The sequence below is a fragment of the Anolis sagrei genome, chromosome 10, assembly GCF_037176765.1.
Source record: "Anolis sagrei isolate rAnoSag1 chromosome 10, rAnoSag1.mat, whole genome shotgun sequence".
In the NCBI taxonomy this organism is placed as follows: domain Eukaryota; kingdom Metazoa; phylum Chordata; class Lepidosauria; order Squamata; family Dactyloidae; genus Anolis; species Anolis sagrei.
Window position 1 is genome coordinate 13,437,610 of NC_090030.1, and position 16,725 is coordinate 13,454,334.

Below are 16,725 nucleotides of genomic sequence, written 5' to 3' on the forward strand. Positions count from 1 at the left end.
TGGATAGATGTCATTTCTAGTTGTTTGAGAGTAGTTATTATTATTATTATTATTATTACATTTATTATTGTGTTTATTTTTAGGTTTATTTACACCCCACAAAGGAGACTCTAATTGGCTTACATTAAAAGCATTTCAATGTAATTTAAAGTCTACAAATATGCAAACATTAAAACTCTTTAGCATTTCCAGAGACTGTACTAAACATGTTTTCTTTGGCAGTCTCATTCAAAATGGTGATAGGTAGCAGTGGAAACGAATTTCTGGCTATGAGCCATGAGAGTTTGCACAAGTTCTGCAAATCAGAATTAAACCATAGTCTTCAATCTTGGTTTGTTTGTGGTTTGGGGGGCGGGTTGCAGGTGGGTGAAGCAGTAATTTAAACCACAGTTTGCTAGTTTACTTTCATATTGGTAACATGCAACTACAACTGGAAGGGTATTGCACTTTTCCAAATTTTGTATTGAAATCCTAGACAGGCATTCAAAATATTATAACTTCCATTTAAACAAACACTTCAACATATACATAAATACTGAAAACATTGTTTCCTTATTTAAAGATATTGCAAAATATATCAAGAAACCCAACAGAGTGATGGGAAGGAGCATTTATAGATGACTCTGAAAAAGACAGCAATTTTCAAGAGTATTGTCGAAGGCTTTCATGGCTGGAATCACTAGGTTCTTGTGGGTTTTTTCGGGCTATAGGGCCATGTTCTAGAGGCATTTCTCCTGACGTTTCGCCTGCATCTATGGCAAGCAAGTTCACACCTAGCTCTAGCAGAGAAGAGCTCTTTGCCCCACCCCAGCCATTCCACAGATATATAAACCCATTGTCCTATTTCCAACAGACCTCACTACCTCTGAGGATGCTTGCCATAGATGCAGGCGAAACGTCAGGAGAAATGCCTCTAGAACATGGCCCTATAGCCCCAAAAAACCCACAAGAACCTAATTTTCAAGAGCTTTTAAACCTATTTTAGAATTACATTTTCATCTTCTTTTTTTACTTGAGGTTTGAATCTTGTTAGAACAGTCTACAACAATGCTTGCTTTTTATCTGTTTTAGCTATATTGTTCTTTCAAACCGTAAACTGTATTAATTCCCAATTTTGGGATAGTAATAACATTCATCATCATCATCATCATCATCATTATAGAGGTCGCTTCCCTGCTTTTTAAAGCATGCCCACTTCTTGTTTGCTTTCAGAACTATGGCTTGGAGACGGAAAACCTGAGGACTCTTTCCCACAAGCTGAACGCCTCGGCCAAAAACCTTCAGAACTTCATAACGGGTAGACGGAGGAGCGGCCATTACGATGGCAGGGCCTCCCGACGACTGCCAAACGATTTCCTTACCTCTGTGGTTGACCTGATTGGTGCTGCCAAGAACTTGCTTGCCTGGCTGGACAGGTAAGTCCCTCTGCAATCTTCTTTGTGACAGAAGCAAGAGCCACTGAGATAAGAACGTTAAAAGCAGCCATGCTAGATCAAGCCAAGGGACCCTCTAGCCCAGCCTTTTGCCCAAAGGAAGCAAGACTTGGGCGCAAGAGCTCATTCCCTCCCAAAAACTTGGATGAGGTTTAGAGGGTGTGCTGCCAACCAAGCTTGGAGATGGCACCAAATTGGGAGGGAGCGCAAATACTCCAGAAGACACAATCAGAATTCAAAATGACCTCAAGAATTTAGAGAGCTGAGCCAAAACTAACAAAATGAATTTCAACAAAGGGAAGTGTAGGATACGTCACTTAGGCAGAAAAAATGAAATGTAGAGAGTAATGACCAATCTTGATAAAATAGTGAAGAGTAGACATATCACACTGGCAACCAAGATCCACATAGTTAAAGCAATGGTATTCCCCGTAGTAACCTACGGATGTGAGAGCTGGACCATAAGGAAGGTTGAGCGAAGGAAGATAGATGCTTTTGAACTGTGGTGTTGGAGGAAAGTTCTGAGAGTGCCTTGGACCTCTAGAAGATCCAACCAGTCCATACTTCAGGAAATAAAGCCTGACTGCTCACTGGAGGGAAGGATAGTAGAGGCAAAGATGAAGTACTTTGGCCACATCATGAGAAGACAGGAAAGCTTGGAGAAGAGAATGATGCTGGGGAAAATGGAAGGAAAAAAGAAGAGGGGCCGGCCAAGGGCAAGATGGTTGGATGGTATCCTTGAAGTGACTGGCTTGACCTTGAAGGCCGCAGCCAACAGGGAGCTCGGGCGTGGGCTGGTCCATGAGGTCACGAAGAGTCAGAAGCGACTGAACAAATAAACAACAAAAACAAAGAGGTACAGAATGGGTGACGCCTGACTCAACAACAGTCCAAGTGAAAAAGATCTTGGAGTTCTCGTGGACAAGTTGAACATGAGATTGTAGTGTGATGCAGCAGCTTAAAATGCCAATGGTATTTTGGGTTGCATCAAAAGTAAAGAGTATAGTGTCTAGATCAAGGAAAGTAATGGTGCCCCTCTATTCCGTTTTGGTCAGACCTCAACTGGAATCACACTGTGTTCAATTCTGGGAACCACAATTCAAGAGAGATATTGACTCTAAGCTGGAAGGTGTCCAGCGGAAGGTGACTAAAATGATCAAAGATCTGGAGGACATGAATCCCTCTGAGGAGCGGCTTAAAGAGCTGGAGATGTTTAGCTGCAGAAGAGAAGGTTGAGAGGAGACATGAGAGCCATGTATAAATATGTTGTAATATGTTGTCCAGGCTTGGCCCCATGTAAGCCGCTCTGAGTCCCCATTGGGGAGATGGTAGCGGGGTATAAATAAAGATTATTATTATTATTATTATTATTATTATTATTATTATTATTATTGAAAGGATGTCATAAGGAAGAGAGAGCAGGATCTGCTTGGAGATAAGGATTCAATGGAGCCATAGGTTCAAATGACAGGAAAAGAGATTCCACCTGAACATTAGGGCAAACTTTCTTATGAGGGTTGAATGAAAAGTAATGCCTCCACCTTCGTAACTCCTCAAAAGATGGCAGTACTGGTATGCGGCAGGTACTAGCTTGTTCAGTAGACTCTCCTCTACAGTTCCATTTGGGTGAGACGCCTTAGCATTGAATGGTTGTATTGTTAAAGTGCAAAGTATGGAACCCTGTGCAGATGGTTGGTCAATGGAACTTAAGCAACATGCAGTCATTGAATTCTTGACAGCAGAAAGTGTCACCTCAACATCTTTAAACGTACTTGCCCAACAATGCACAGTACTCACATTAACACAATCACCATAAACAGCTTCCATTCTCTGATTAATCTTATTCGGGGTGACACCTTCTGCTGTCAAGAATTCAATGACTGCACATTCCTTAAGTCGCATTGACCAAAGTCTGTGCTGAGTTCCATACTTCTCACTTTAACAACACAACCATTCAATTCTAAGGCTTCCCACCAAAATGGAACTGTAGAGGAGATTTTACTGAACAAGCCAGTACCTGCCGCATACCAGTACTGCCATCTGTTGAGGAGTTGCGAAGGTGGAGGCATTACTTTTCATTCAACCCTCATATTTTGAGAGCTGTCCAACAGTGGAGCTCTCTGCCTCAGAGTCTGGTAGAAACTCCTTCTTTGGAGGCTTTTAAACAGAGGCTGGATGGCCATCTGTCAAGGGTACTTAGATGGTGCTTTTCCTGCATGGCAGAGGAGGGCTGGACTGGATGGTCCATGCAGTCTATGCATCTATGGAAGTGTCCCAGTTTCTTTGTTCTCCTCCCACTTTCCTTGCTGTTTCTCAGCTTACTTCAATTACAGCAAACTGAGTTCAAAATGCAAATGTGTGTTGCACTCGGTTAACTCTGAAGTGGAGAGCTCGCCTTGGGTAGGCTCCAGCAAAAGCAATGTGTTCAGGACTTTTGTATATTTTTTGGCCTGAATTATCTACCATATGGATCACATGGGGTTTTCACTTGTCTACATCTCTCTTTGAGCCCGTCTACATGGGCCACATATTGCATATCAGTCCAGAAGTTGCTCCTTTTGGGACTTCTGGGCCCTAATGCCAGATAATAGCAGTGCACCTGATTTTAGCCTGCGTTCACCCAAGTTGGGGAAAGGATGTGTTAAGAAAGCTTATAGGCATCTTGGCATTCACTTAATAGTGTCGAAGCAATTTTGAAATGTATTGAGAGGCTCCGTAGGCAGAAAAGAAATTATTAAAATGCAATAGGGAAAATAATTATCCCGTCAAACAAATAGCTGCTCCATCACGCTGCCCACCTCTTGGCTAGGTTTATTGAATAGGACTAAATTGTTTCTGGGCGCCCATGTTTGATTTGCAAGTTTTCCCCTAAATTGCCCTCACAGCTTCCCTTCTGTAACTGTTTTATGCAGTCACATTTAATTTTTTTTGTCTGTGTTAGACATGCATTAATTTACTTATTTTGTTCTTAATGGGACCAATGAGTAATTGTAGCCATTTTCACCCAAACCGAGAGAAAGTCTTTGAAAACTGTGCTGTTTTGGAAGACAATTCGCAATTGGGGAGTTGTTTTTGCAATATTCACATGTAAGGTTTTGCGCTTTTTTATTTTATTTTATTGTCATGTCAGGAGTGACTTGAGAAAACTGCAAGTCGCTTCTGGTGTGAGAGAATTGGCCGTCTGCAAGGACTTTGCCCAGGGGATGCCTGGATGTTTTGATGTGTTACCATCCTTGTGGGAGGCTTCTCTCATGTCTCTGCATGAGGAGCTGGAGCTGATAGAGGGAGCTCATCCGCACTCTCCCTGGATTTGAACCTGCAACCTGTCGGTCTTCAGTCCTGCCGGCACAGGGGTTTAACCCACTGCGCCACCGGGGGCTCTAGGTTTTGTGCTGAAAATAGCACTTTCTGTGCAGAAAATACAATTTTTTGAATATTCCTCTCCAGAAAGTTATTATGTTTATGTATACCCCATTTTTTACTCCATAAAGAAGACTCAAAGTGGCGCAAAAGGTTGTTTTCTGTGCATAAATTAGAATAATAGAATCTTAGAGTTAGAGGAGACCTCGTGGGCCGTCTACCAACCCTATTCTGCCAACCATCAGGACAATCTCATTCAAAGCACCCCTGACAGATGGCCAACCATCCTCTGTTTCAAAGCCTCCAAAGAAGGAGCCTCTACCACACTCTGGGGCAGAGAGTTCCACTGCTGAACAACTCTCACAGTCAGGAAGTTCTTCCTCATGTTCAGGTGGAATCTCCTTTCTTCACTGTAGTTTGAAGCCATTGTTCTGCTTCCTAGTCTCCAGGACAGCAGAAAACAAGCTCCTCCCTCCTCCCTATGACTTCCCCTCACATCTTGATTCATGGCCCTCATTGTGTCTCCTCTCAGCCTTCTCTTCCACAGGCTAAACACGCCCAGCTCTTTTAGCCACCTCTCATAGGACTTGTTCTCCAGACCCTTGATTTTTTTTAGTCACTCTCCTCTGGACACATTCCCGCTTGTCAATGTCTTCCTTAAATTGTGGTGTCCAGAATTGGACACAGTAGGGTTCCAGGTGTGGTCTGAGCAATGCAGAATAGAGGGGTAGCATGACTTCCCTGGATCTAGACCAATAGTTCCCAACCTTTTTTTTTTTGACCAGAGACCACTTGATCAAGCATGGGCTTGGGTCCCAGAAACTCTTTAGCATAGGGGGGCTATAAATATAAAACGATACCTCCCATATATATAAACGTAAAACTATACCTTGCACCAGGACTGTGGCGCAGCTGGCTGGGAGTCAGCTGCATTAAGATCACTACTGACCGAAAGGTCATGAGTTCGAAGCCGGCCTGGGTCAGAGTGAGCTTCTGACCAATTTGTGTAGCTTGCTGTCAACCTTTGCAGCCCAAAAGACAATTGCATCTGTCAAGTAGGAAATTTAGGTACCATGTATGTGGGGAGGCTAATTTAACTAATTTGCGATGCCATAAAAATCTCCAGCAAGCATGCAAAGAATGAGGAAGTACTTCATCAGTGTCACAAATGGACAGTGAAGCGACAGCTCCCCTAGTGGCCAGAATGCTGTCATGAAATAGCTGGAATGTTAAATAGCTTCTGTGTGTCTGTCTATATATGTTGTGTGTCTATGGCATTGAATGTTTACCATGTATATGTACATTGTAATCCGCCCTGAGTCCCCTGTGGGGTGATAAGGGCGGAATATAAATACTGTAAATAAATACATACATAGGTAAAGGTAGTCCCCTGACATTAAGTCCAGTCATGTCTGACTCTGGGGTGTGGTGCTCATCACCATTTCTAAGCCGAAGAGCCAGAGTTGTCCGTAGACACCTACAAGGTCATGTGGCCGGCATGACTGCATGGAGCGCCATTACATACATGCATACATACATACATACATACATACATTTGATGGAGATCTGGGATTTTTTGAAGGTATGCAACATGGACCTTCCAAACCTTCTACCGATCTCACCAGATATATTGCAATTGTAATTTCAATTTGCAAGCTGTTTGCTTGAATGAGAGAGAGAGGGAAGTTGAGCGAGATCCATAAGGGACTGCATCTCAACTTAGAGGAGACCCACTGAAGTCAATGGGACTTAGATTAGTCATCGTTCTAGTTAAGTGCCAGTGCTTCCAATGGGTCATCTGACCACAGAAGGGTTGGGGGTGCAATCCATCTCCCCATCCCATCTCTGACTTACAGTATAGACCAGGCATGGGCAAACTTCAGCCCTCCAGGTGCTTTGGACTTCAACTCCCACAATTCCTAACAGCCTACTGAATGTTGTGTGTCTATGGTATTGAATGTTTGCCATGTATATGTACATTGTAATCCGTCCTGAGTCCCCTGCGGGGTGAGAAGGGCAGAATATAAATACTGTAAATAAATAAATAAATAAATAAATAAATACATCCATAGAATTGAACCATGACAGGTGTCGGAATGCATCCATTCTACAGCGATGGGTCCTCTAAGTGTTTTGGACTTCAACTCCCACAATTCCTAACAGCCTCAATTCCTAACAGCCTGCTTTGGAGTCCAAAACACCTGAAGGACTGAAGGACTGAAGTTTGCCCATGCCTGTTCTAAACTGTGCTCTTGACCTCCGAAAATCCAGTATTTTAATCAGAATGTAAGTCAAGTAGAACTAATTGGAGGTCAGAAACCCAAAAGAATGACGGAAAAGAACTATTTGGCCATCCCATAGGAATCAATGAACCATAACTAGGCGTGAACCAGTCCTCATTCTGCATGAATGGAGAAGACACACAAAATTCCTTCTTGCTCTATTTTCACGGCCTGCTCGTAAGATTCGAAGCCAAGATCTTTTAATCCTGGTTCTTGTACAGTATTAACATTACGTTGCAAGCCTCCCCGTCGCCAGTTGAGTGACGCTTGTAGGCACCCGCCTCCTCTGTCTGGATTGCTGATAGTTTGGCATATTTCCATTAGCGCTGTTCAAAATTGAACAAATCAGTGTGTGCACAGCCATTAATCGCAGCCTGCTTGTAGGAAATATGACTAGTACATATTCATTATGATGTTAGCCTGATTACAGGAATTGTAAATGAGAACACTCGTGTAACTTTTTTTAACAAACGGCTCCCTCCTTCCTCATAGGTCTCCATTTGTCAGCGTGACAGAATACTCACTGCTGAAAAATAACATTGTTCAACTGTGCCTGGAACTAACAACCATAGTGCAACAGGTAAGAGCGAGTTAATCCTCCAAGTGGCTTGTGAATGACTTCCTTATGATAAGCACCTAAAGGCCTCCTCATCTATGGCAAGCATCCCCAGAAGTTGTGAGGTCTGTTGGAAACTAGGCAAGTGGGGTTTATATATCTGTGGAATGTCCAGTGTGGGAGAAAGAACTCTTGTCTGTTCAAGGCAAGTGTGAATGTTGCAATTAGCCACCTTGATTAGCACTGAATGGCCTTGCAGCTTCAAAGCCTGGGTGCTTCCTGCCTGGGGGAGTACTTTGTTGGGTGGTGGCCCTGATTTATTCCTATCTGGAATTTCCCAGTTTTTTCACTGTTTATTTATTTATTTACCATACTTATATCCCGCCTTTCTCAACCCCGAGGGGGACACCAGGAGGCTTACAGCATAGGACAGCATTTCTCAACCTGGGGGTCAGGACCCCTGGGGGGGGGGGCATCAGGGGGTGCCAGTGGGGTCACCAAAGACCATCAGAAAACACAGTATTTTCTGTTTGTCATGGAGGTTCTGTGTGGGAAGTTTGGCCCAATTCTATCAAAGATGGGGTTCAGAATGCTCTTTGATTGTAGGTGAACTATAAATCCCAGCAAGTACAACTCCCAAATCTCAAGGTCTGTTTTCCCCATGCTCCACCACTGTTCACATTTGGGCATATTGAGTATCCATTCCAAGTTTGGTTCAGATCCACCATTGTTTGAGTCCACAGTGCTCTCTAGATGTAGGTAAACTACAACTCCCAAGCTCAAGGTTAATGCCCACCAAAACTTTCCAGTATTTTCTGTTGGTCATGGGAGTTCTGTGTGCTAAGTTTGGTGGAGTTCAGAATGCTCTTTGATTGTAGAAAAACTATAAATTCCAGCAACTACAACTCCCAAATGACAAAATCAAGCCCAACTCTACCAGTATTCAAATTTGAGTGAATCAGGTAGTTGTGCCAAATTTTGAATGAAATTTGAATGAAAATTCACCCTGCATATCCGATATTTACATTATGATTCATAACAGTCGCAAAATTGCAGTTATGAAGCAGTAACAAAAATAATGTTATGGTTGGGGGTCACCACAACATGAGAAACTGTATTTAGGGGTCACGTCATTAGGAAGGTTGAGAACCACGGGCATGGGCAATAATTCAACGCCTTAAAAAATATACATCCAATATACCATTAAATAAATATTTCATAAATATAAAAATAAAAATAAATATAAATGCGGTTAAGAGCATTAAACATATAAACATATAAAACATTGCAATTACAACTATACATTTATAGTTTATGATTATCCACAATCATAGCAAGGCCATTCCGGTAATCATTACTCATCAATCCATCTGTTATATTGTGTTATTTGCCAAAGGCTTGATCCCAAAGCCACATCCCAAAGCCACATGAAGGTCAGGAGGGAAGGGGCTGATCTATTATTGCTCAGGAGGGAGTTCCACAGGCAAGGGGCCACCACGGAGAAGGCCCTGTCTCGTTCCCACCAATCACATCTGTGAAGGAGGCTGGACTGAGAGCAGAGCCTCTCCAGATTATCATAATCTCTGAGATGATTCATAGGGGAGATACGTTTGGACATGGAAAGCTGGGCCGGAACCGTTTAGGTGTTCGGACCACCAAACTCAGCATTGCCCAAACACGAATCAAGAAACATGAATGGCACTGCAGACTAATTCAACCAGAGAAGTCAGCCATAGCAGAGCTCCTGATGAACCTGATGCCTGGACACAGCTTATTATTGGAAAACACAGAAATGCTGGACCACTCTCACAACCACCATATCAGTCTACAAAGAAAAGCCATTGAAATCCACAAGCATGTGGACAATGTCAACAGAAAGTAGAAAACCATGAAAGTGAACAAAATCTGGCTACCAGTATTTAAATAAACTCCAAAATCAGGACAGTAAATAAAGAGCAACACTCAGAAAACTGGGGAATTCCAGACAAGAATCAATCAGGGCCAGTTAACACCTTCCAACAAAACATTCCCCAGGTAGGCAGCAACCAGGCTTTAAAGCTGCAAGGCTATTCAATGCTAATCAATGTGGCCAATTGCAACATTCACACTTGCCTCCAACAGACAGGAGTTCTTTCTCTCACCCTGGACATTGTCCGTTTCCAACGGACCTCACAACCTCTGAGAATGCCTGCCATAGATATGGGTGAAACATCAGGAGAGAATGCTTCTGGAACATGGACAGGCAGCCTAGAAAACTCACAGCAATCCAGTGATTCTGGCAATGAAAGCCTTTGACAATACTTCAAGTTGGGTTGTTGTAGGTTTTTCAGGCTATATGGCCATGTTCTAGAGGCATTTTCTCCTGACGTTTCGCCTGCATCTATGGCAAGCATCCTCAAGGTAGTGAGGTCTGTTGGAAGTAGGAAAATGGGTTTATATATCTGTGGAAAGACCAGGGTGTGACAAAGGACTATTGTCTGCTGGAGCTAGGTGTGAATGTTTCAACTGACCACCTTGATTAGCATTTAATGGCTTGGAAGTGCCTGGGGGAATCTTTCAGTTGAAACATTCACACCTAGCTCCAGCAGACAAAAGTCTTTTGTCACACCCTGGTCTTTCCACAGATATATAAACCCATTTTCCTACTTCCAACAGACCTCACTACCTCTGAGGATGCTTGCCATAGATGCAGGCGAAACGTCAGGAGAAAATGCCTCTAGAACATGGCCATATAGCCCGGAAAACCTACAACAACCCAGTGATTCCAGCCATGAAAGCCTTCGACAATACATTGAATACTTCAAGTTGTTTGTCCAAACTGGACTTTGCTCAATCCCACTCGATGGAGGAGGAAAACATTTTCCTTATCATCCACCATTTTTAAAAAACCTATCATGTGCCATTGTCCTGCCTTTGTCTTTCCGCTAAATGTAATCTTTTTCTAACTCCAGGCTTTAAGTAAATCGTTCACTTGTTTAATTGACCATCTGCTGCCTGAATCTTGGCTCGGTCTCAAACTCTTCAGTGCCGTGTTTATGCCATGCACCCAGGTATAAAGCTCAATCTAACCAGGCCTTAATTTAAATTAGGTTGATGAAAAAAGCAAATAGATTATTTTCCCCCTTCCTGGTAACGCAATATGAATCCCAATCAATCTGGGGAAGGAAAGCTTTGGAAAACAAAACAAAAAGCTGCACGAATGCTCTGCTTCAGTCAAGGCGGTTCTCGAAAATTAATTCATTCTGCTCCACAAAACAGAAGATTGATATTATTTTTATTAGTGGTATTTGGTCAGATACGCTCTGCAACTGAAGGACTTTATTCTTTGACCTGAAATAATTTGCTTTGATGAGAAGGAAGGTCGAGATGCATGAATTAAAAGGAACGGCAACAAAGTCCGACAGCAAAGCAAGCGGCGGCTGCTTTCTCGTCTCAGTGTTTGGAGAGATAAATGGAAACCGCATGTGACAAAATGGATATTCTATTTGAAACATTTTCAAATAGTGGTGTGTGGTTTTTTGTGGAGGAATTGCCTTCAGGAGTGAGCCAAACAAGCTGATTCAATGCTCCCTCCCCATTTTGCAGTGCATTTCAAAGAGGAACTTGGCCATCAAACCCAGAGAAAAGCCTGCCATGTCTCTTTGTTCCTCGATCGATGAAACAATCTCTCTCTGTGTTGTGATTTTTTAAAAAAATCTCCTTCAAAACCATGTGTGAACTTTACGCTTTGGTGGATGGGGTCCCAGCAGAACATATGAACATCTCCCACAATTTCTAGTTGAAACAAGGACACAACATGTGTTTTGTTGGCTCTCCTAACCGCACTTCTGTTTCATCTTCCTGCCAATTGGTTGTGTGTCTGTTGCCCATTCTACCTTTTAGCGATGCAGCTTCCAAAATGCATTGTGCAGTAGTTCTGATGGTTTCAAAAAATGACCCGTTACAATGAAATCATGCTTTATGTTTCAAAAGATAAAAATGATAAATGCCACAACCTGAGCATGGGTTTCTGTGAGAAGGATCTTTAAAAAGATACCTTGGAATGGCAGAAAAGTAAGTCAGGTGCAAAACTGACTTTGTTAACAGAGCATGTGTGTATTAGGCATGTGATCAAAATTCGTTCCTACCATTTCTACCATTTAGAATCATAGAGTTGGAAAAGACCTCATGGGCCATCCAGTCCAACCCCATTCTGCCAAGAAGCAAGAAAATTGCATTCAATTTAAAAGCTTCTGTTTAAAAGCTTCCAAAGAATGACCCTCAACCACACTCTGGGGCACTGAGTTCCACTGCTGAACAGCTCTCTCATTTCTCTCATGTCTTGCTTTTCTTCGGAAGCACGAAAGAGGAAGCCCCCTTCCAACACGAAAATCCACTCAACACGAAAGTCTGCTTTCGTGTATGTCTGAACTTGCTTCCTTGCCTTGGAAAGTGTGTGTGTGTGTGGTGAGGTGTACAAGCAGGAAGGCCTGGAGCTTGGCTGCAGGCATGCTCCGAGCCTGCCCACACGCCTCACCACATACGCACTCTTGGAGAGTGTGGCAGGACATGTGTGGCAGGAGTATGCAGACAGTCAGGCCCAGAGCTTGGCTGCAGGCACGCTCCAGGCCTGCATGCATGCCCCGCCACATGTGAACTCTCGGAGGCATGCATGTGTGGCAGGGCATGCATGCAGTCCTGGAGCATGCCTGCAGCTGAGTACCTCTTATTCTAGAGTAAGAGGTGCTTGGCTGGAGGCAATTGGAGGCATGCGTGCGTTCTGGGTCTGCCTGCACTCCCCGCCACACACACACTCTCTTTCCAAGGAGACTGTGTGTGTGGAGGGCCAGGCAGACAGGCTCAGAAAGCGTGCACGCCTGCCAGCACCTACAGCCAAATGCCTCTTGTTCTAAGAGTAGAAACAGCAGGTGCCAGGTAAGAAGAACGCACACCGCGAATGGGAGTCAGTGGTGGGAAGCCCCCTCAATAATGGTCCAATTTTTGGGCTCCGAAATGAGAGAACCAAAAATCATTTGTGGATTTTGTTTTGGGGTTAGGCCCCAATGAAAGCTGTGACACGAAACAGGACTAGGTTTCCTCCGAATGCACATGTCTAGTGTGTATATGAGTCTTCAAGTTATTTGTTGATTTATGGGCAATCCCCATGAATTTCATAGGATTTTGTTAGGCAAGGAAGACTTTAGAGTTAGTTCCTTCCTTTGAAATATAGCCTAGCCAGGGCTTCCTCTGCTTAACTTCCAAGATTGGACAGGATCTGGTTTATTTGTTTATCGTGTCAGGAGCAAACCAAAACAGTTGTATTGCATTAGAAACAAACAAACAAAACACAAAGTTTGCAGACTTGGTATTCTATTAAATGTCCTTTGACCAGTAGCTGGCCACTTGGAGTGCCTCTGGTGTTGCTGCAAGAAGGTCCTCCATTGTGCATTTGGCAGGATCTAGTGCCTTTAGGGTATTTAAGCATATTAAAACACATGCATGTTTGTGTGCCTTCAAGTCACCTCTTGTCTTATGACAACCCATCAATTTCATAGGGTTTTGTTGGGCAGAAAATATTCAGCGGTAGTTTTACTAGTCTCTTCCTCTGCAATAAAACCTACAACACCTGATATCTTCTCCAAGTACTAACCACAGTTGATCTGGGCAATCCCCATGAATTTCCATGAAAAAGATTCCCCCCAGGCACTTCCAAGCCATTAAATGCTAATCAAGGTGGTCAGTTGAAACATTCACACCTAGCTCCAGCAGACAAAAGTCCTTTGTCCCACCCTGGTCATTCCACAGATATATAAACCCATTTTCCTACTTCCAACAGACCTCACTACCTCTGAGGATGCTTGCCATAGATGCAGGCGAAATGTCAGGAGAGAATGCCTCTAGACCATGGCCATATAGCCCAAAAAAACCTACAACAACCCACAGTTGATCTGTCAAGCTTCTAAGATCAGAATCTAGTGACCTTAAGGGCTTTTGAAGATATTTGAGACAGATTCTTATACCAAAAGCATATTTATTTATTTATTTATTTCATTTACTTATACCCCGCCCTTCTCACCCCGGGGGGGACTCAGGGCGGCTTACAGTAGGGGCACAATTGGATGCCCAAGACAATTCACAGCAATACAAATACAACAATTAATTAAAAACATCAATACATAATAAAATCATAAAACAATCTCATGCTCAGGGTTCAGAGTCCATATATCCATTCCATTCCATTTGTCCTTGTCTATCATCAGATCCTTCAGTTAGCTTTCAGAGTGACCAAAGGCTTGATCCCAGATCCAGGTCTTCAGTCTTTTCCTAAACACCAAGAGGGAAGGTGCCGATCTGATCTCCCCGGGGAGTGAGTTCCACAGGTGGGGGGCCACCACCGAGAAGGCCCTGCTCCTCGTCCCCGCCAGCCTCACTTGTGACAGTGGCGGGGTCGAGAGCAGGGCCTCCCCAGACGATCTTAAGCTTCGAGGTGGGACGTAGAGGGAGATCCGTTCGGACAAATACACTGGGCCGGAACCGTATAGGGTTTTGTAGGTCAAAACCAGCACTTTGAATTGTGCTCGGAATTGGATCGGCAGCCAGTGGAGCTGGCGCAACAGGGGGGTTGTATGCTCCCTGTATGTCGCCCCGGTGAGCAATCTGGCTGCTTCTCGCTGGACTAGTCCATATTGAGTCCATATGTTTTGAAAAGGCACTTCACCTTGCAAAAAAGAAGGTGCCAGGTGGATTTCTACATCCTGAGGCAAATGTTGAAAAATGCCTTCTTAGATTGGGTTGACCATCTCTTCTTATCTACCAGCAGGACTCTGGAAAGGGACCCCCTGTTTTGTTTTGGAGAGATGACCAGGCTCATGTTGAAGATGTCTCAACCTTTAAAATAAATCTAGAAAAAAATACATTCATGCAAGTGGCATATAATGGGAACAAGCCACCACATTTGTGGGTTTGACTGTTGCAGATTTGATCATTTGTGGATTTGATTAATATGGCTTCTCTAAGAAGCTGATCATGGAGTCATTCTGGAGTGACACCTCTCTGGAAATCTCTAGTTTTTCCAATGTGGTTCTGTGTTTAGCTTCCAATGGAAGTTGACCACAAAGTCATGCTGATGACTTAGAAATTCCTAAAGAGATGTTCTCGCAGAATTTATTTTGATTTGCAGTCATTCCATTATCACAAGGCTCCTGTGAACAGCAAAATATGTAGTGCTAACTGTGCAAAACAATATAATCTCTTTGATATTTCAGTCTATTTATAGTTCTTGAATATTTTCCGCAAATAGCCCTGTGTGTAAATGGCCAGAACATAGAACTGTTTTCAAAGTTACTCTAACAGTATAAGTGTTAAAAAAAGAAATTATCTTTTAATAAAAAAAGAATCTCCTGGGTAATAACACAATTGTGTGGGTCACATCCCTGCTTGCCTGTATATTGAAACTGCACTGTTGAGTTATTTGATTTTACAAACTGCCTTTTGGATGCACTTCAATAAAGCTGAATTACCAATGGGAAACTGAAGCAGGGGAGAGCAACACAAAAATAGCCAAAACCACAGCTCTGTGTAACTCAATACATCCTATGAAACAAAAGACCCATGTTGAGGGGCAACATATCTTTGTTATGTTGGGCAAGTTTGCTCTAGGTGCATCATTGGTGGGGTTCAGTGTGATCTCTGCCTGCAGGATAAACTACAGCTCCCACTATGATTGGTCAGTCCCCTCAAATCCCTCCAGTAGGTTCGGTTGGTCATGGGGGTTCTGTGTCCCAAGTTTGGGCCAGATTCATCATCGGTAGTGGTCACAGTGTCTCTGGATGTAGATGAACTACAACTTCCAGAAATGAAAACCAGTTTCCCCCAAACCCCTCCAGTATTTTCAGTTGGTCATGGTGGTTCTGTGTGCAGGGTTAGGCCCAGGCCATCACTGGGGTGGTCCAGAGTGCTCTTTGATTGCAGGTGAACTATAAATCCCAGTACCTACAACTAACAAATGCCGAGCCCAATTCCACCCCAAATCCACCAGCATTCAAATTTGTGCGTACTGGGTATACATGCCAATTTTGGTGCAGATCCATCAGTGTGTGCGTTAACAGTGCGCTCTGGATGTACAGTATATTCTGGCGTATAAGACTACTTTTTAACCCAAGAAAATCTTCTCAAAAGTCAGGGGTCGTCTTATACGTGGGTGTAGTCTTATGCATGGGAGTCGTCTTAACTCTATATTTTAACTGGAAAAGTTGGGGGTCGTCTTATATGCCCAGTCGCCTTATATGCCGGAATATACGGTAGGTGAACTATAATTCCTATAAATCAAGGTGAATTTTCCCCAAAGCCCTCCTGCATTTTTTTTTGTTGGTCATGGGGGTTCTGTGTCCCAAGTTTGGCCCCGATTAGTCATCGGTAGTGGTCACAGTGGTCTGGAAATTGTAGATGAACTACAATTTCCAGAAATGAAGGCCAGTTCCCCACAAACCCCTCCTGTATTTTCAGTTGGTCATGGTGGTTTTGTGTGCCAGGTTAGGCCGAGGCCATCATTGGTGTGGTCCAGAGTGCTCTCTGATTGCAGGTGAACTATAAATCCCAGTATTTACAATGGCTATAAATCAAGGTGAATCCTCCCCTAACCTCTCTAATATTTTTCTTTAGTCATGGGGGTTCTGTGTGCCAAATCTGGACCAGATCCATTGTTAGTGGGGATCACAGTGATCAGACTTGGTGCAGGGTGAACTACAACTTCCATCATGAGGAATCAATCCCCCAACTCCTCCAGTATGTTTAGTTGCTGATTAGTTCTGCTCTGTTTGTTTTGCAGACAGAATTGAAAAGAGTAAGAAAGGGTTAAGGGAGAGGCAGTGGGAGGGGTCATGCAAATTCCACACCAATGGAGAGAGTAAGGAACACTGGGATGTCTGTGGTGAAGGAAACATGTAAAATCTAGGATGACATGGTCCCCAAATAAAAGCATTCCTTGGGTGGTGGGCAGTATGGTGTTTGGGGAGGACATTGGCAGAGGTTGGGCTACATGTTCATGGTGCTCACTATAAACTTCAATGTCATTGGAGGTGGGGGGGGGGGCATTGGTGTCTCCAGCGTGGTGGGA

The 16,725-nt window shown here is 43.4% G+C and overlaps 1 protein-coding gene across 2 annotated transcripts in view; it reads left to right on the top strand.

The window, feature by feature from the left end:
* Positions 1-16,725, top strand: part of LOC132762992 (connector enhancer of kinase suppressor of ras 2-like) — a 433,687-nt gene that overhangs the window by 156,925 nt on the left and 260,037 nt on the right. For both annotated transcript variants that reach the window (XM_060756293.2, XM_060756292.2), the window contains exons 3-4: positions 1,213-1,415; positions 7,568-7,655. In XM_060756293.2, coding sequence (XP_060612276.2) covers positions 1,213-1,415; positions 7,568-7,655 — 291 coding nt within the window. The remainder of the gene's footprint in view (positions 1-1,212; positions 1,416-7,567; positions 7,656-16,725) is intronic.